Raw genomic sequence first — 20215 nt, 5'->3', positions numbered from 1 at the left:
TGCCTATTCAGGATAGAGAGAGGACTCATATTTTATTGACATCAATGTTGGCCAAAGATTTGGTCAAGTAAGTTCCCACTCATGTTTGACCTTGACATCACAGTTACATTAATGTAAACAGAGTATGAATAATTTTCCTTACTGCGTGTTCCTTGGCAGGATCAACATAAATGCCATCTACAGGCTTTTTCACTTGCTCTTCGCCATCAGCAAAGACCTACAAAAACAAAAAGAAGAAGTTAAAGTGGTCATAACTCAAACACAATTGTGGAGGATAAATGCTTAGGGAAGTGGCAAAAAGAAATCTTGGTGTGGTCAACTCAATGATTGCCTCACAGACCTGGTTGATACTGGGATGGGCTTTTGTCTTTTTCTTTGAGGTCGTGTCCAGACCCCAGAGGGAGGAGAACCTGCTCTTGCGCTTGCTGCAGGAGCGGGACATGGCCTGTGTTCGCCGTCTCACTCCGGTCTCCGTGCGAGCTGCCACCTGCAAAAACATCACAGCTCAGTCAGGGCTCAAACTGACCAAATGAGGCATAGATAAAAAAAAAAAAAAATCTATTTGACCTCATTTCAAAAAGCAAGTGTTGCAACATATTTTTGCAGAATGAAGCCAATAACAAAAAAACAAAATTGTTAAAGGATGCAAAACAAGAGAGTGACTTTTAAAAATGTGCAAAATCCATTAATACATGTGACAAAAATATGTTAAAAATATTTGCCATGAGCATAAAAAATGCTGAACAAGAGGGATTTCATCAGGCCATCGCTGTAAATAAGAACTTGTTCTTAACTGACTTGTCTTGTTAAATAAGATGATGATAAAAGGGCCACATGGGCTCATGTGTAATAAATAGTTAACATACAAATATAGAGCTGTCATGTCTATTTCACACATGAACACTGCACTCATGCAGATTTTTACACACCCTGGCATTTCTGGGCTACTCACCTGTGAAACAATAGTCCAAGGTCTTTATAAATAAGCTGAACTGGGCATTAAAACAGCACTGTGCATGAAGGAGCAGGCATGCTCTAAACTTAACCTGGGCACTCATTCTGTCTGTTTTTTGTTCTGTCAACTTTTCTCAGCCTTTTTTTGGAAATACTGCTGATACCGGTATTCATGGGAGGGGAGAAGAGCAAATTAGAGAGGAGTGAAAGAGTAAGAAAGATAAAGAGGAGAAGAGAGCTATTAGAAAGCATCTCTTTTGTTAGACATCCCACCCTGCTATTTGGTAGCTCAAACACCCACCTGCTCTGCAACACCGTGATGGTGGAGAGGGAAAAAAATACCTCACGGATCTGCAAAAACGTCTCTTTCTCTAAAAAAAAAAAAATCAAATAGATGTTTTCCTGTACTACCTGTGCTTTTAGCTGTGGAGCACATAACCTTAGCGCAGCAGTGGGAGGCCAAAACTGAACCAAAACCTCCCAAACAGGTGCCCTATGTGAGACCCAGGCTCCAAAATAGAGCTAAGCGGTAGTTTCACACTACATATTTTACTTTCTGGAATCAATTTCCCTGCTAGGAGAGGCACCAAGTGTACTCAGTGGTGCCAATGTGTATTTTGAGGGGGATTCAGCATATTTTTCTCCTGTTACAATCTAAATGACTTGCTCTGAATAGCAGGATTGTGTTTGAGGAGAACATCCTACAACTGGAAAGTTATAGGTTTGATCCCTGCAACTTGAGCAAGACAGTGATATTTATTTAGTTAAGTATTTATTTTCCAAGTATTTCAAGTTGCATTTGTGAAGCCACCAGCAAAATGCATAAAAATGTAAATGTATCTACTGTAAACCTGAGATTTTATATAAAAGTCCATCTTGACAACACTACAAAAAAACATTACATTTATTTGACATGAAGAAACAGAGTGGTGATATTTACCAGTGCATGGAAGGAAGAGACTGAGAATATTCCCAGTCGGCCCATTGCAAGCTTGGTGGGCCTGGAGGCAAAGGCCAGGAGGCGTTTAGGGTTGGGCAGCTCTCCTCCCTGCAGGCTGGCCAGGTAGCACCTGAAGCGGAATAGATCCATGTGAAACTGCTCCAGGTTCTGCTCCCACAAGAAGATCTACAGAGGAAGAGGGACACAACAAAACATCCAGGTAACTGTTCATCAAAGCTCTTGTTTTTCCAACTTCAGACCAAGATGGAGCATCTTTTCTCTTCCCCAGGAACTATGTTACCAGTGTGCTCCGAGTGTTGCCAAGTTGCGATCTCTTTGCCTAATGGTTTGATTTTTACTGGGGTAGTAGAGCAGGACATTGTAATTATTCACTGGACTGTCCCCTCCCAGTCACGGTCCTGCACTGGTGTTTGGAAGAGGCGGCCAGCGCCATGGCGGAGGGCTCTGTATCACTGCCAAGTAGCCCAGAGACGAGAAAGAAACAATACTGCACATTCCACTGGCAGATAGAGGCTGGGAGCGTTTAAGCTTTCTAAGGAGCAGGCCTATATCTATTCAGTTCTGCACAATGTGAAACCTGACACTGCCAAACAGAACCGCTCCAACCAGGCACTACCTAACTGACCGAACAAAGGCCATTTGATCTCCTTTCTGTGTAAACAAACCTATTAAATACAATATGCGCTTTGCAATTAATTGAGAGAATGGCAGGCTATTGAATGGTGCCAACTTCATACCATGTTAAAAACTCAAAATAAAAACCAATCTGGTGGCCGATAGGTGTGTAGTATCAGCAGCCTCTAACGGGTGATGCCTCAAATATCTATTTCTTAATGCCATCTTCCCTCTTTCATTTTCTCTGTCCATCTTAGACTTATGTTTCTTGCTTTAGAACAACTTGGGGATACCAATATGACATACGTGATACTTTTAATGAAGCAAACACTACCTAACTGGAAGTCATTCTGAAAATAATACTTATTAAATATGACAAAACTTGCAGCAGATGGTTTTCCATGTTTGTGAAAGCTGCTGTGCTCACTTTCTTTCTGTATCATATTTTTTATGAATATTTTAAACAACACTGACTCCATTTAATGTTGTTTTGATATTAGTCTCACTAAAATGTTTGTGTTTTAATGTATACAGTTGAGTTGAGAGTTCAAAAAGAGGGAAAGGGAAAGTATAAATGCGATGTGGTGATAAAATCTGAGTAAACATAACTGCATTTTGAATCAAAAACTGAAACTTTAACTTCATTCAACATGATGCTTTTTCTCAGTTACCCTGACCTCAGAGAAACATTTAAATTCCCAGACTCTTCCAGTCTGGATAATACTTTTTAAAATCCCACATAACTGTCTGACATGTGTGGGAAATGAGTGGGTAATGAGGAAGACAAGTTAAAGTGAGAATAAAACTTACTTGATCCAGGATTGTCTTCCTCTTCTTTGTGTCAGTGACAGCAGACAGCTGCATGTCTCCCATCTTCTTCATCTTCTCGTCCATGTCAATCTTCTGCTCCAGCTTCTTGAGTTCAGCACGGAGCAGCCGCACCGTGTCCTCTCTGTGGTGCTGGCGGGCGACAGCAGTGGCACAAGCCGAGTGGATGGCTGTGATCCAGTTCTCCAGCTCTGTCTGGCTGCAGGTCTGTGTGGGGAGGGACAGCAAAAGGTCAGAGGTTAAACAACACACCAGCTCCCTGACACTCAAAATAAAAAAGCTGTTTATTAGCTTTTCCTGTGTTGATTCACTGCTAATTATAATAACAAATCAGAGCTAGAAAGAGCAGGAAAGAAAAGAAAACATTCTGTACATATAGGTCAAGGAATGACTTGCCTGTGGGAGAATTTGCTATTATTCACAGACCAGATGACATTTAAGCATTCTCTTACCTGGAACAAAAAGGCATCTCCTAGAGAATTGCTGAGACAGAACACAAAGTCCTTTTTGGGATGTTCCGGTACAGCCTGGACAATACTGTTCTCTACCCAGATGGCATGCTTTGGAATACTGTTGTTGTCGATCCCTGAACGGCCATCAGTCTCATAGAAAAACAGAGTGCACCCTGAGAAAACAAGGTTTTCATTACTTATAAAACACTTTTATATTAAAACTTGCATGCCCCAACGTCTAGTAACTAACAACGGTAGTTCTGAATGCCAGATTTACACTAGCAATTTAATTCTGCTCTCCAGTGGCCAAGATTAAGAAGTGCAGCATGGCAAAGGAAGGCATCATGATCATTATAGTACTGATTTGATTTAAAAACCGAGTCAACTGGCATTAAATTTGATAATGAAGCTCATAACAGGCTCAAATTAAAGTTTGGTTTACTGAGCTTAGTTGAAATTGATTAGATCTTTGCATAAAATACTGTATGACAGCAAAAAACTAAACATAATCAATGGCATGCTGTATTGACAGAGTTGTGTTGATACTGAGGTTATGAAATACAGAATCAATGTTATGGACATGTTGAGGGCAAAACAAACCTTTCAGAGACACCCAGTAACTCTTCCACTTGCGCCTCGTGGCTGACTCGACTTTCTTGTTCTTCTTATGTACAAGAAAGTTCTTGACAGCAAGCCGGCCAGCTTTGCGCACCATCCCCTGGGCGACGCTGAGTAAAGGGTCAGACTGGTAGGCGGAGCTCATAGTGCTCTGCTCGTCACTAAGAGCTGACCCCGCCTCCTCCAAGCTCTCGGTCTGGCAGGTGCTCATCTCAAGCTCTTGACGAAAGTTCTCGTACACGCCCTGCACACACTCACTGGCCCCGCCTCCGCTGCTGCTACCGCTGTCGCTGCCGGCGAACATGCTCCTGCCGGCCGCCGAGCACACGGAGAAGGAGGCTGACATGGTCTTGTAGCGTCGGGATTGGTGCTCTGCCTCCACTGTCACCCCATCGATGCCGCTGTCGTCGTACTCGCTGCCCTCCCCGGCTGTGACATCCTGCGTCGTAGCAGAGGCACAAGACAGGTGAGACGGCATGGTAACCACGTCTTGGTCATCACTAGGAGAACAGCCAGCCAGCAACAAGTCCTACCCTGAGTGACGACTACTCTGTCTCTGCAGATATACGGGATAGAGCCATTCTTCTAAATCAAACATTTTGTAAATACTGACTACAGTAGCCTAACAAGAATGTCCATGGGTTGCTTAGTCCTGAGGTTTTTGCTCAAAACTAATTACTCACAGCAAAGCGTCTACTGTTGTATGAGTGCAGCCTGCCCTCCCTGTGGCACCGCAGGGTCTGCCCTCTCCTACCCACATGGCCAAAGGCTCCTGGGAGATGAAGGGGGTTTCACCGAGCTCGGTATCTCCATCTGGTCACATGACCCAATCATGCGCTCCAGAGCTCCATTCACCAGGGCTGACGGTGCCCCGTAGTGACAGGGCCACCATACACGTTTTACTGTTACACTCTTCCACAGGCCTCCCCTCATTATCATAACAAAAGACTGAGGCATTTCAAACAGGGAGTGACTTTAAGCTCTGCTCCCCCTCCCGCCATCTCATTCTCCTCTCCCAAGAAAAACAACAGTTTCATCAGGAAAGAACACATCGCCACCCTGACACAAGCTTTTTTTTTTTTTTACACTTAATCTTTTTTAGCAGCTTATTATCTGTGAGGTGAATGCAGCAAAGGAAACGCTCAGACACAATGGGGGGAAAAAAAAAAATGTACGAGAGGAGCTGTCTTACTGGTGATGCCACCAGACTACATTAAGATTCTGCACAGCTTTTCATACTCTGTCCAAAGAACACATAATAACTGTGACACAGCTTCAGCAGTTCCCGTCCCTGACATTTCACAAACTTAAAGAGTATCAAACAAAACTGAATACATACATATATACACACATCATGGATAGAAGAATTGATTTGTGTTCTGTTTTCTATGAATTGTGCCATTTTTTAGAGAAGTCTATTTGAGCCAAATCAGTAGTGTGACAGACCAGCACAATGTGAAATCACTCTACATCTTACCTGTATTGTCTGCGCCCTCCTGCCCTGCATACTAGCACACATGGCAGCTTGGTGGCTGCTCAGGCCTTCGGAGAGGCAGTGGGAACGCCGGCAGGGAAGTGTGTATGCACCGTAGGTGTTCCCATCCTCCTCTGATGGCGAGAGCATCTTATCATCTTCGCCCTCCCTGATAGCCCTGTTGGCATCATGCCACTTGGCATAGCGGCCATGGGGTTGCCTGCAGGCAGGAATCTTCTGGCTGTACAGCTCGTCCAGGGAGTTTGCCCTGTCAGTGGAGTCTGTGGGGCTAGACTGCAGGTGGCCTTCGCAGTCAGTAAAATCCCTCTCATTAGCCGTGTCTATGATCTCCTCTGTGCTGGTCAGGTGCTCTTGGCTGAGGTCGGAAAGGGAGAACTCCAGGCTGTCATCTCTCCACATGTCTGCAGACTTAGATCTCTTCTTTTTAAAGCTGATGGTCTCCTTAGAGCCGTCCCGGGTTTTCTGGAGGTACGTTACCTCACCCGTGTACACGTCTTCGTCCTGCAACTCCTCTGCAGTGGGGCCAGGTAGAGTTATATGCGTGGTATTCATGTGCACCGAGGGATTGGCCAGGTCATTGTGAAAGGAAACAGGCCGCAGGTTCATGGCCACACGGTCCACCCAAATGGGGCTTCCAAAGTCAGGGAGGATATTTGTCTCATTGAAGGGTTCAAGGCCATGGTCAGCCAGGGATTGTGGGATACTGGGGGTGCTACTTGAGCGCGTGCTCGTCTCAGAGTTCCTGTGCTCTATTTTCCCTGATGAAGCATGTCGAGAGCGTCTGGATTGCTTGTTAGAGATGCGAAGAGACCGGGACATGTGCTTGCGTGACAAATAGCCATGTTCATTACCGTAGAGGGCATGATCCCCGCTCTGGCTCTCGACATTTCCCATGGTTCAGAGGCTGAAGGGAAGAAGGACATAAAGCATACATATACTCCCAAAGAATAGATAATCCATACAGAAATATAATGTGTTATTTACGAGAAATGCCTCAAGACACCAAATGACAGAACCATGCACAAATGTTTTATTACCTGCAGGATAGTAATAATTTTTCTGGCATTTTGTTCGTCACTGGATCTTCAAATAATATGGTCCTTCAGCTGTTGTTTCGATCCACAAAGCCCTGAAAACAGACATTCATGTGAGAAATCATATCAAAAAATTGTACTATGTGCGCTTCGAATTGTGTATACTGTTATAGTCATATACTAGCTACTATTTAAAGATATCTGCAGCTGAAAACGGACATGTAAACAATATAATTTTTATGTGTCCACAGTGGTGTTCCTTTCCCAAGAGCCTTGCATACATTTACAGAGCACAATCCATGTGAAAAATGAATCCAGACAGCTTGAATCAGTTCTATTCAAGATACAGAGATCATCAATTACTTTAACACACATTTTAACATTCATAAACTGGAACTAAGATCCAGCTTTAAGATAATCACTAGTCCAAAGTGTATGACACAGCACATCATTTCCCTTCATCTTCAATTACTTTGTTTCACTGATCAAAAAAGCCTTTAATTGCAAGTTTTTGATCTAACTTTTTTTTGCTATAATCTCATTATAACTTCTATATAATTTTTTTTTACTTAAGTCTCTATATGAAATTGCAAAAATCACAGATTTGGGCAGCAAAGACTTTCCCCTCCCTGAAGCTGATCAGAAAAGGAGGTCAAAGAGTTGAAATAAGGGAAGCAGAGCAGTGGAGAAAATGTAACACGACCCTCATTTACTGTGCTACTTCTTTATCACTCATTTTCCTAAAAAAAATTTTTTTGGTCAAGCCAGCTAGATAAACACAACCCTTGGTTTGACAGAGGAAATGATCCACTCAGCCCCTTTCAGCATGCACATGAGCTTGTGTGAAGTGGAGGGAATGTAATGACTATATGAGTGCTGTGACAGCCTGAGTGAACTTGAGTTATTCAGAGCTGAAGTGAACCACACCAACCTATCCATGCAGCATTGTTGTTGTCTGTTCTCAGGCACTACCTTCCTACATTAGAGGGGAGCTGGGAGCAGTAGGGGGGTAGGGGGGCACATGAGTTTTCACCATACTGCACATTTGGACTCCTTCTACCCGCCTTTAGGCTGGATAGCCTGCTCCAAAAAGGTCCCGTTCCATGCCTGGGACCATCAACAGATGGGACAGAAGATTAACTAAACACATTGTGGCTCTTGTTCCTCCTGATGTGTGCTCCGCTACTTTTAGGACAGACCCTTTGGGGGGTGCAGTGTTTTTTGCGTGTATAGCCGACGCAGATGAGTGGGAGCCCAACCCTCTGCTGCTGCATGCACTCAAGCTTACTGTGAAGAGGGCCATTACGTAAACTGGAGCTGACCCCGTTTTTCTACCTTATGTTGCTCCTTTTCCCCCTCTTCATTCTGCTCACTCCTCACCCCTCACTGGTACCGCACAATGCACAATGTTTGATGTTGATGGTAGTCCATTTATTTTGTTATAACCCTGCAGTTTAATGCGTGTTACACTCAGTCCGATTTGGTAGGGTAAAAGGAGGAGAAACAGAACTATGAAATGCCACTTCACTCATTACAATAAAGATTCACTGAGGGACACAAACATCCTTACAAATTGCTAGCACAGACAAGGTTCACATCTGGGCTTGTTTGCACCCTTTCCAACACAGTACCCTTTATTTTTTTTCCCGTAAGTGTAAGGTTAAGGTTTAATGGCTCTGCAGATGTCATCCTTGGAGATAAAATAAAATGTCCAGTATATCTGAGCCCTGATTCTGATTCTGTAAAGCTGTGTGTGTTTAAGGCTTCATAAAACTGTAAATACACTGAAATAAAGATATAGGATCTTGATTTCAACATTAATATGATGTGAATTGGCAAGAAATTAATTAGATTGCTTCAAGCAGAGATGAGGGGCTTGAGGGGATGAAGGATGTGGTTTCCTCAGCCGGTATAGTTAGGTTTTGCTGTAAAATCCAAGGTCAATGCACAATGGGTTGCCTAATTTGTTCAGGCCTAAAATCGTAAACCAGCTGGTCATCCAAGACACCAAAATGATCAAAAATATTAAACAAGACTAAGAGTCTACAGCCATAGGCCTCTGTGAGATTATATTTAGGCAAAGCAGGGCTTTGAGCTAAATGCCAATGTCAGCATGGTAAGCAGATATAATGTTTACCATGTTGTACCAGTTTTGTGTGTTAGCATGCTAACATTTGCTAAATAGCACTAAACACAAATTGCAACTGAGACTGATGGGAATTCCATTAGTTTTTTAGATAGTTGGTCAAAAACCAAGTATTGGAGAAACGTTTAACCAGATGCATTACATGAAAAGTCAGGTCACCTAAATGATCACAATTATTTGAGGGGGATACGAATATCATTTCACAAAACCACAAATGTCAACCTCATGATGGCACTACAGGAAAAGTCAGGGGATCACCAAAGTCAAATTCATCCTCTGGGAACCATGAGTGTCTGTACAAAATTTTATGGCAATCCATCCAATAGTTATAGAGATATTTGAGTCTGGACCAAAGTGGTGGACCAAAACATTCACAGAGCCATGCCACTAGCATGGCTTAAAAAGTGAAAATAGCGGAGTACAACAGTCACACGCACACTCAAAAGCTAGAAGAACCACAACCCATCTCTTTTTTTTTTCCATTGGAAAGAAGGCAAACTAAAAGACAAGTTTTAAAACATTGAAGAAAAGTCCAAAATTAACAGAGAGTGAAGTAAATCTGTGTACAAAGTCAAATTATGCTTAAACTCACATGACAACACTCAGAAAGGTAGTACACTCAGTCCACTCAGCCATTATCAAATTAGCAAATTCACTGGGACAAAACAGATTTAAATCTTAAAAACACAGACAGCTCCTTTGGTCGATCTGCCGCAAGATCATTAGCTTGAACTTGCAGAAAGAGAGAACAGCTCTCTTTACAGTAAAATCCTTTTACAGTAGGGTGCATGATGAATCAGCAAGCTACTTTCACCTCTTTCAAGGAGATAGCAGAACATTGATTCCCTCTGAACGCAGAGATTTGCACCAAAGGTTTTAAGATGTCAGAATGCAGATAGTCAAGGCTGACTTGGAAAAAATCATTAAAATGAAAATGTACAAATGGATAAGCATACATGTTCCAAAAATACCGGAATAAAACATTTTACTACATTTAAGTTACCAGAATATCTGAATACAGGGTTAGGATGGCCTCGACTCCAACGCTGTATTCTCTAAAGCTGCAATGCTGCTAGTGCACCAAATCCATTATCAGCTCTTTATTAATACATGAGAAAGAAATGCAAGGGTTAGAAAAGATGTTCCACAGCACCAAGTCCCCAGGAACACTCAGCGGATTCTTCTAGAAATACCCGCTAACACATCATAGTGTCCCTGTCTGCATCCTGTTTCGTCACTATTGCCCTTCATGCATAAATAAATAAATAGAAATAAACAATTAGATTGGAAATGGCTGTCGGTAATTTGGCAGCGTGATAGAGTGAGGACACAGGTAAGTGGGTCATCTCATTTTCAGCAGGTTGGTGTGTAAGAGCACAGGACAGCAGAAGTCTCAGAGGACTCATCTGTGACAACCCCTTAGTGAAATACATAACCACAGGAGATTCCAGCCACCCACAGATCAGGAAGAAGAATGGTTTTATTGTTACTCAAGATTAACAACACAATGGCTTCAGGGGAAAGTACAGAAACTCACCACCGCTAACACCACTTAGGAAGGTTGTAAACAGTCAGTACATGATTCTGAAAACGCATCAAGCTGCTTTTAATGTTTAATGTCAATGCTGCATTTGGGCGTATCACCTTCAGTTTGTCGTCGTTATCAACGGTGCGTTACACAATAAATGCTGAATGTCGAAAAAATATTATTTTACACCATACATGATATACTGTATGTTAAAGTTTTCTTTTTTTCTCTCTCTCTCTTCTTTTACTGGCATCCATTTCATTTTTACTCAAAATGTATCATCCAACCCATCAGCTGTCAGGTGCAGTCCAGTAAAATTATTAGTTACTGTTGGAGCTAATATGTCTTCTATTCTCATGATGTTACAAATTGGGTAAATGTTATTTAAACACAGAGGTTTTAGATTTGTTTCAGTCCACAGTGGACAGAATCTGGATTTATGGCAAGAGAGACGTCACAAAATACTATCTAGAATTTATCTTTAACATGTGCATGACAGTACTGAACCATAAATGTCACACATTCTGATTAATGCCAGAACCACTCTATTCCACAACAATATTGATGATATCTGATCCTGTTTTGGGGGCTCATGTTCAGATTTCCATTCCATGTGCCAGCAGATTTTGTCATCCCTAAAATATGTGACAGCTAGATTTAAGGTCCTTTTGTTATTAAAGACCACTTAAAGGCCCAGCTTATATTTGACAAATACTTGGGCCTGTTAGAACAGGAACAAAGGAAAAATGTCCAAACCCCCACCTGCTCTTCTTCTCCCTATGTTCCCCAAGGACAAAAATGTCAAGTTGCCTGTATCATTTGCGGAAACGATGAAAATTCTTGCCCCATGGCCAAAATCTGAGTATGGACGTTAAAAAACAAGGTAGAACTTACAGTGTAAAACACCTGGTCACACAATCATATACTCATGAGCTCCATGTAAACTGAATACAACCATGTAAAACACCAGACAAAGCTGAAGGTGTTGGGAATGACTGTATAACTCAGTAAAATCAAACACAATACAACAGATAGAAATACAAGTTAATGCAGAGACAGTTTGATTTTAACTCTATATGTTGCTCTGACTCATGCAAACACATTCTTGTCATTTAACCTAACTACACCGGTGAAAGGCAAGAATGCAACTGGGACAACTAGTCACAAGCTCCAACACAAAACCCTATAATCTGAACACTCAAGTCTCTAGAGATAATAACACAGGTAGCTGTATGGAGGAGGAGGAGGAGGGGGAGGAGGTTTACCACTGAAAGACTGCACTCAAGACAGCTCACATTTCCCCACTGATACAGAGTCATATGTTTCTATGTGAATGGAAGTACGAAACAGCAACAACTCTTGTTCTCATGACTCATTTTCTGCTCCCAAGAGTGTTCAACTGTATTTAAGATTCTGTTAGGCCAGGGGGGAAATTTAGCATCAGCAGAGCATGCAATCAAATGTTTCATGTCGGTGAGAAACATCCGTCCCAGAGTAGCATTTACTTGGGAGGTTGATGAACAAAACACTTGCTCCAGCCTTCATTTATAGTAGCTCGAATGAAAACTATAGACAATTGTCATGTAGCCAATGAGTTTTTTTCTGAATTGGATCTGTAGCCCTAGAAACCCCCGAAAAGGAAACAGCTGGAAAGGAGGCTTTCAGTGATTATGAAAGCAGTTTGACTTGTCTTGAATAGCTTTGGGCCAAGTTGTGGCACAGAATGCATCATGAAGCAAATGCCCTGCCAGTATTTGGCTCATTCAGCCAAGATTTGTACAGCTTTGTTTTAATGTTATCTTTAGAAAATACAGTGATTGGAATAACTGAGCAAGTAAGGTAATATTGGTCTGAATGATTCTACTGCTATTGTTAGTTTTCCATTTTCAACAGCCAATCTGGCTTTAACAATTGCACCCATAAAAATGTATACTATATACTACCTACACCATAATAGCAGCAGCAGCAGGTAAAGTAATATTACACGAAAACCACTTTGAACATCAACAAAAACGGACAACAAAAAGCCGAACCACCTATTCATTTTCTATTGTTGCAGAGTTGATTTTCATGTCTCACAGGACGACTACAAATGCTGCTGCTGTGTGTGACCTGTCTGACCTCGTCATGAGAGGCTCAGGTGGCACTGCGTTATAGGACTTTGTTAATGTAGGAGAGCAGCCTTTAGAAGGATGCCAACACATATCAAGCAGAATAATGGCTGACAGTACAGCTACTGTGAGACCTGGAAAGACAGCAGCAACTGATGGTAAAGGTGGACGCTGTAGGCAATTTAATGTTTCATTTAAGTACAAAAGTAGATTGTTATGCAAACTGATGTTTTTCGTCAGTGGACGTTGAACAGTAGGCTAAGCAGGACATTTAGGCCTATTTTTTATGCTTCAGGGTATGAGTCCTAATATGGTGGAAGGGTTTGGTGAGTTAGTATCCTGACATTATTAAAAACTGATAAGAGTTTTATATGAGCTACTTTAAACATGCAAGTAGGCTTTAGTGTCCCAAGATTATGGGAATACTAAGTCAGGGTGTTGATGTAAAGAAACATTTACTTTGTATGCTCTTATCAGACCGTTTCCTCTTTTAAAAACAAAAGAGTTTTGAGCAGCACAACACTTAGCGGCGTAACCACGGTGACCCGACATAATGTGTATCTTTTGGCATCGCTGTTACTTTAGCCAGTCAAAAATAACTTTTTGCATTCTCATCCCAGTTTACTGAATATGGGTCTCTGTGAGTACTGCAGTGTCTGAAACCATAAACTTCAATTGTGCAAAGGGCGGATATATCAATACCCTAGACGTTTTATTTTTTGAAATAAATCAGGCTCCAATTTTGGAACCTGTTGTTGAGCAGCAGCTGGTGTTGTTTAGCTTGGTGTCACTATTGTCCCTGCCAGTGTTTTCTCTAGGGCACCACTGTGTGCAGAGGTCATTGCTTCTACTGGTGTTAAAGCTATATGGGGTTTGTCTACAGCAGATGCTGCAGAGTTTGGTGGTTTGTTCATTATGTAGGTTTAAGGACTTCTTTGGCTTCGGGTAAAAAATTCAACATTAAAACATTATTTTTTTATTATCATTTAAAAATGTATAGATATTTCTTCACTGGATCTCTGTGTCTTGACTTTGGTTGTGTGAAATCAGCACTATGAAAAGAGAAAATTAAAAAAGTCCCTAAATACATATAAAATCTCACTTATAAATCAATTCAATTAGACACAATGTTGAAGATAACTAGTGTCCATTTTTCTTTACTTTTCCACACTTGCTGGAGATACAAGACGTAGTGTCATTTCGTGCCAGAGTACTTTCATCTTTATCATCAATGCCAGCAATTTGCTTGTCCAGAGGATCACAACCTAAGTGTTATCAGACCACATCCTGCTTACAGCTCTTTAGCTCCTCATTGACAACCTTTGAAGTCCTTAAACAGCTGTTAATTGGAAGTACATGTAAGCCACAGACCACTGTTAAGACAAAGGGGGAGGGTGGATACACGTTGTGGTGATTCCTCTGACTTCAGTTGTGTGGGGGAATGGATCTGTGTTGTTTGGTCTGGTATAGTGAGCAGGGGAATTTCTGTTAAAACTAAAATCTTCTTTATGCCACTTTAACTATATTGGCATTGAAAATGGGTCAGTGCATGTTTTGGGTTTTACCAGACAGACTACTCCATCAGGAGAAGAATTCTATACCAATTATTACTTGCTCAAATTAAAAAGACACAAATTAACCCTCTTTAGTGTGTCAGATAGATAATTGTAGGACCCCCACGGGACCTTTGATGATTTTTGATTTGACAGAACAAAGCAATTATTTTGAATATCTTAATAAAAGCAAACGTCCAAAATAAATTAACATATTCCAAATTATAGGGCTCTGATTTGACTGTTCATTCTCTCAACATGTGGAGTGATTATGTAGGACACTGTGTCAGGGCATCAATGATCCTTTACCCTTTCTTCCTTAATATCGGTAGCTGTTTCTTTTAGATCTGCAAATTTAATGTTAGATTTCCGTTAATCTATTCTCACTCATTTAAACAGATTTGGATCAAAGCAAAAGTACATCCTTTTAAAAAGTCACTCAAACTTTACTCTCAATAAGAAAACTTAATCAGATGCCGAGGAGATGCTCCCCGCCAGACAGTGACGGCAGGATCACACAAGAATTCGAGATCAATACACAACAGTTTGTGATTGAAGTATTCATCTTGGAAGAGCATAAAAAATGCTGCATGTAATGAAAAAGGCTGCAGCCGCTTTGACAAAATATCACAACCACAATCACCACAGACTTTCACAAGTTGACCTTCTCGTTGCCTGTAACTGTCACTGTCAGTGAAAAGGTCTCCCCTGGCTACACGGAGCATCAACATTAGTCTGCCTTTACATGCTTCACATTCCAGACTTTTACAATTCGCTCCTCCACAGGCTGACTCCAAACACACCCAACAATTTTCCCCCTCACACGAAGAGCAAATGTGCTCGACAGTTTTACGATTATGGATTTGTGATCGACTGTATCAATGCTGGGTTCCAGTGGTTACTGTAATACTGTCAGGAGTTTTACAGGGTTCCTGCGGTGGCAAACTGGATCAAGCATCTGGGAATATTATCTACTGTGCACCGGTACAAGATGACGTAAGCTTAAATTAGATATCTGTGCAAGTGATTAAGTTGGAAAGCTTGGTGCTATCTTCTCCCAGAACTGCTATAAGTTTACTGGCTTTCTCACTCTGTCTTCCACTTGATAGCAAGGTAGTGTCAATATTTCAGCATGTAGGTGTAGATGAACAGAAAAATAAAATATGCAAAAGTAAAGTAAATGCACTGTATTGAAAAACTAAGCAGATAAACCATGTAAAAATAAGGGACAATATTTTGCAATAGGGAAATTTCATATCAATATAAGATGAAAAACATGTTTGCAATTCCCTCTGTGCTCAATACACTTTCCAAATCTGAGGGTGTGTACCATTCAGCCTTGGTCAGCACACTTCCATTGAGCCCAGCTGGCCTTGCCGACCTCTGCATTATATAAAATTCAAATCTAATCGAATGTCCTTTTATTCAGTGAGCTTTTATTCAGTTAGCCAGCAAAACAACAAAAACGTCACTGAATAGATGTTGATGTCTTCAGACCAGAAGCCAGTCCACTGCTGGGTGAGCTATTCATCTACCGATCTCAGTATGGCAGTGGACTTGTCTTTGCCTGAATGTCCCTTTGCTGGCAGCAGAATAAACACAATGTCAATGGCACAGAGAAGCTGCAATCCTGCATTGGAAATGTGTTTTCTAATCTGGTTCACTCAGGATCTTCTTCCACTGAGGCAATCATTTGCTTCCAGGTCAGTGAGTGAGAATACCAAGCATGGCTTTGGTTTGAGTGTGCTCCTTTTATGTAGCACCACAAGTACAGGCGCACGATCCAAATTCCACTCAAAAACACATCTGGGTCAACATCACGCCCCATTTTCATTATTTTGACTCCAATATTAATGAGCATGGAATAAACATTTTAGCATTTTAAACATTTAATGTTGCAAATATATACTGGAGGAGGGAAAGCAATCCTTGCAGACTCAGACGATGAGAGTGCAGAAGCTTTCCTAAACTCCATATAAAAGTAGTAACGTTTAAAAGTAAAGTAAAGAAAAGTGAAGTTTCCACATAAAGGCTTTCAAAAATCAAGTGCATGTCCTCTCTGGAGCTTCTCTTCTCTCACCAGTTACTCCCAGTGTGTCCACCGTTTACATGCACTGAAGAGATTTGATCTAAACCATATCTGTGGACTGAGCCCATGGAGAAGTCACCCCTGAGCACTACCTCAACCATAACACCCCTGAAGCTCCCAGCTCTCCACTGTGTTGCGTTGTGCACTGAAGCAGAGCCGAGCTGGATCCTGACACACATGACTACACAAAGCTGGGTAGAAAATGTGTCCGCTTGCTCCAAGCAGTCCTGATAACAGTTTCCACTACAGGACTCCTTTATTGCCCTTTGGGTAAAATGCCACTTAATTCACATTTCAGCTGGAGTCCACCGCCTTCACTCATTTACTACATTTTGGATTGTGAAGGCCATGGAGTAAACACTTTGTGTAAAGGTATCTAAGTAGGAGGATACTTGTAGGAAGAGCAGACACACCCTACTAATGTGGTGCAAGATCATTTCAATTAAGTTAAATGTCAGCACATTGTACAGTTAGTGTGTGTGTGTGTGTGTGTGTGTGACGTGTTCTGGTGTACTAGAAAATGATTTTACTGCAGATAAGGTTAGCTGGTACCCTTAACTTCACAAAGCTCAGTGGGAAGCAAGAGCTCAGTCAAACTTGCAATTTAAAAGGCGCATCCTAGTAGCCAAGCAGTACCATGTAATCATGACAATTACATCGTATATCATGTGTATCTGTCTCTTTCTACTTTTTAAGTATCCAATAAAATGGAAATACCTAAAAAAATTATAAACTTATGGGTCCATTTACTGATTTTTAATGTTGGAAACAGCTGTGCGTACTCTCTTCTTTGAAAACATTTAGAGGAAATTGCATACTAATACATTACAAAGACATGTCTTATCCTTCTACTACAGCTTAGGGGAGTAAAATCAGTAGCAGACCAAACATTCAGTGACTGATAATAACGTTTAACTGTAAGCAAAGAAAACATCTGGGAGCTGAAGCTCATGCAGCTCCACATGTTGGGATTGTGGAACGTGCATTCGAATGGAAACAAATTTGCATGTGCCTAAAGCAAAACAACTTTAACACTGATGACTAACCTAAAAATACAGACATGTATGTGTGATTTGAAGCCAAATAAAGAGCACGTAGTCCATACCAGACTACTGGCTTTTATACTGACCAGATATCATCCTTTTTTAAGGCTGCAATATCCTGGGTGGTAAAGATAACAGTTTGTCTCATTTATCAGTTTTTTTTGTTTGTTTTTTGAAGAGTGTTTCTTTGGCTCTTTCCTGTGTTGAAATAACTGCAGCAGCAGGCCACACAACACATGCTTGAGTTGAAAAATGGATAAAAATGAGAAAATTCCAGAAAAAAGTTGAGCAAAGTGCAGTGATTTGAATGGTGTGGTATCAAGCGGAGCGACTATAAAACACTCATTGTAGAGCTGCATGTGCCGTCATGCTGAATTCTGCTACATATATAGTCTAACTTTTATAATAAGCTAAGTATCTGAAAGACCACCTGATCTCGGATGAACTCTGCTGGCTTTCAAAACTACAATGTAACCTTTGTTCCACTGCACACTGTGCCTTTCAATTAAGGGAGGCTTATGACACAAAACCATGCAAACCAATCTGTGATTACAATTATTTTCCTCTCAGAAGAATAATTTTGTTAGGTGGACTTTACAGGACAAGGTTTGCATTGCATGTGATTTTCATAAAAAGCTTTAACCTCTTACCAGGCACCCTATTTTTGGGCACAAGCCTGGAAATAATGCTCTTCATTTCTTTTGATTAGTTATAACCCTGCTCTCATTTAAAAAATCTTTCAATTTTACAATCAAAACGTCAGAATGAGCGTAAGTGATCCTGAAAAAAATGCCATCAAGACTTAAGTGTCCCATGGGTGGGACAGTGTCGCTTATCATCTTAAAAAAAGAACCCTGAGTTTGTGCTTCTTGCTTTCTTGCAGTCATAACAGGGGTATTGTCAAGATTTACAAGCCTGAAAGCTGGAGCCTGACCTCTTGTCCTGCTAAGCCTCAAACGGTCAATACATTTCCATAACTATGACACCAGATGACCATTTCTCGCCCTTCTTCCCACCGCAGGAGTCACTCGGTGGGCTTTCAAACACAAAGCCGGGATTTTAAATGAACTCACACGTCATATAGTCCTCCGGCCCCCCTCCAGGATGCGCTCTGGGAATTCTCCTTGACTTTGACCATCTCTTGCATTTGCAATTCATCATCTCTCTTTCTTAGCATCACAAAACCGCCACCACCACCACTGCTTTGTCATTACAACGACACAGACACAAGCTGTATTGTTTGCGTCTGGCAGTGAATGAAGAGCAATACAATGGCTCACTGCTTGCAGTTGTAGGTAAAGTTGTGCCTTACACAGGAGTGCTACAGGTACAGACATGAGGTGGAAACCCCACCCTAAACATATGCTGTGAAGACCCCAGGATATGGTTACAAGACACACACAAAAAAAACATGAAATTATAGGATGAGAGCATGGAAACTACACTGATGGAAACTAATGAGATTACTTCACCCAGAGATAATTCATCCTAAAAGTACAAGCCCTAAAAGGCACAACACGATTCACAAGAGCTTTGGTTGCATCATGCAAAATTAACAACACACTGAAATACACTGAAACCTATGCTTACAGGCCACACATTCACTCAGTGTGTGGGCCTACAACTCGTGTTATTTAGCACCTCTTTTGGAAAGTGGGAGGTTTGAGGAAGGAGAGCCATTTGTCTCTTCTGTCTGCTAACACACTGCCAAACACACAATGTTGCAAAGAGGCAAAAAAAAAAATACACAGCAGCAAATACAATGACTTACGTTACTGTGTGCAACCAGGAAGTGTCACTTCTGTTTTTTTCCCACAGTAGCCGAGAGAAATCCCATGCATCACTAAGGGGGAAATTGCAAGCTCCACATGAGGGGATTATTGATACTCCTCCTGCAAGTCCACAGCAGACTGACTCCTATATGCAAGGATGAGTTGAAGAACTGAGGGAGGCAGGGAGGGAGGGGGAGTGACTGTTTGTAAATCCCCCTCCTCCTTCTGCTGACTCTTTCACACTCTCTGCTCCCTCCCTCCCTTCTTGCTCCCTCCTTCATTCTATAATTCCACCCCCCTAAACTACAAACCTACTGCCAGCAGGAATGTGTCTTCCCTCCCTCGTCTCCTCGCTAATTGCCCCTCCACTCCCGTATGAGAATGTTTACAATAAATGTCGCTGCCTCTTCTCATCATCAACAAAAAATCGATTAGATCGAGACTATCTCAATATTCAGAGTCAGATTCAGACCTGATTATTTCATCTGGGTCAGCAGCAGCTTAAATGTAAATTTCACTTCATTTGGGCTGAAATAACATAATCTAGCTTCCATTTCTTCTCTTTCTAGTTCAAAGGGCAGGATTTGTAACAACTGCATTCCAGAAAATGAAATAAATGTTAACGTTGCCTAATAGGCAAGAAGGGCTGAAAGGTTGCAGCCTTAATGTGTTGCAGTGCATAATTTGGAACATTCAGCGACAGCCCAAAATGGACCTGTGAATGAGAGAAAGGCTGGACTTGCTGTTGTCATAGCACCAGTGATGTCGTGTGGCTATAACGTCAGCAGTGACAGCACTGCTGGATTCATTTTGAGATGATGGAACTGGCAGAGGGTACAGAGTAGAGAGAGAAAGGGAAGAATGGATGAGAGCGGCCACAGCGACATCTGTTCAGTTGCAGCCTGCATCATGTGCTCCAGAAGCAGCTTTGCGTGCACGCCAAAAAGTAAAACATGCCCCAAGCTATTCGAGGGTGTAGACACCCTGACAACCACACGGAGGAAAGACAGAAAAGA

At 41.6% G+C, this 20215-nt stretch overlaps 1 protein-coding gene across 2 annotated transcripts in view; it reads right to left on the bottom strand.

Annotated features, from left to right (window-relative positions):
• The window catches only part of LOC137186344 (rho guanine nucleotide exchange factor TIAM1-like), a 51565-nt gene that overhangs the window by 18384 nt on the left and 12966 nt on the right, over window positions 1–20215 (bottom strand). The window contains exons 1-9 of one of the 2 annotated variants that reach the window (XM_067595208.1): window positions 19199–19326; window positions 6961–7052; window positions 5906–6827; window positions 4411–4867; window positions 3811–3983; window positions 3341–3565; window positions 1895–2080; window positions 341–487; window positions 143–217 (exon numbers count right to left, since the gene is read on the bottom strand). In XM_067595208.1, coding sequence (XP_067451309.1) covers window positions 143–217; window positions 341–487; window positions 1895–2080; window positions 3341–3565; window positions 3811–3983; window positions 4411–4867; window positions 5906–6817 — 2175 coding nt within the window. In that variant the 5' untranslated portion in view covers window positions 6818–6827; window positions 6961–7052; window positions 19199–19326. Of the gene's footprint in view, window positions 1–142; window positions 218–340; window positions 488–1894; window positions 2081–3340; window positions 3566–3810; window positions 3984–4410; window positions 4868–5905; window positions 6828–6960; window positions 7053–19198; window positions 19327–20215 lie in introns of those variants that run through there. The other variant, XM_067595207.1, reaches the window with a different exon arrangement.

This window comes from Thunnus thynnus, chromosome 7 (assembly GCF_963924715.1).
Source record: "Thunnus thynnus chromosome 7, fThuThy2.1, whole genome shotgun sequence".
In the NCBI taxonomy this organism is placed as follows: domain Eukaryota; kingdom Metazoa; phylum Chordata; class Actinopteri; order Scombriformes; family Scombridae; genus Thunnus; species Thunnus thynnus.
The sequence above is the reverse complement of the archived record's forward strand: the minus strand, read 5'-3'. Positions and strand labels throughout refer to the sequence as shown.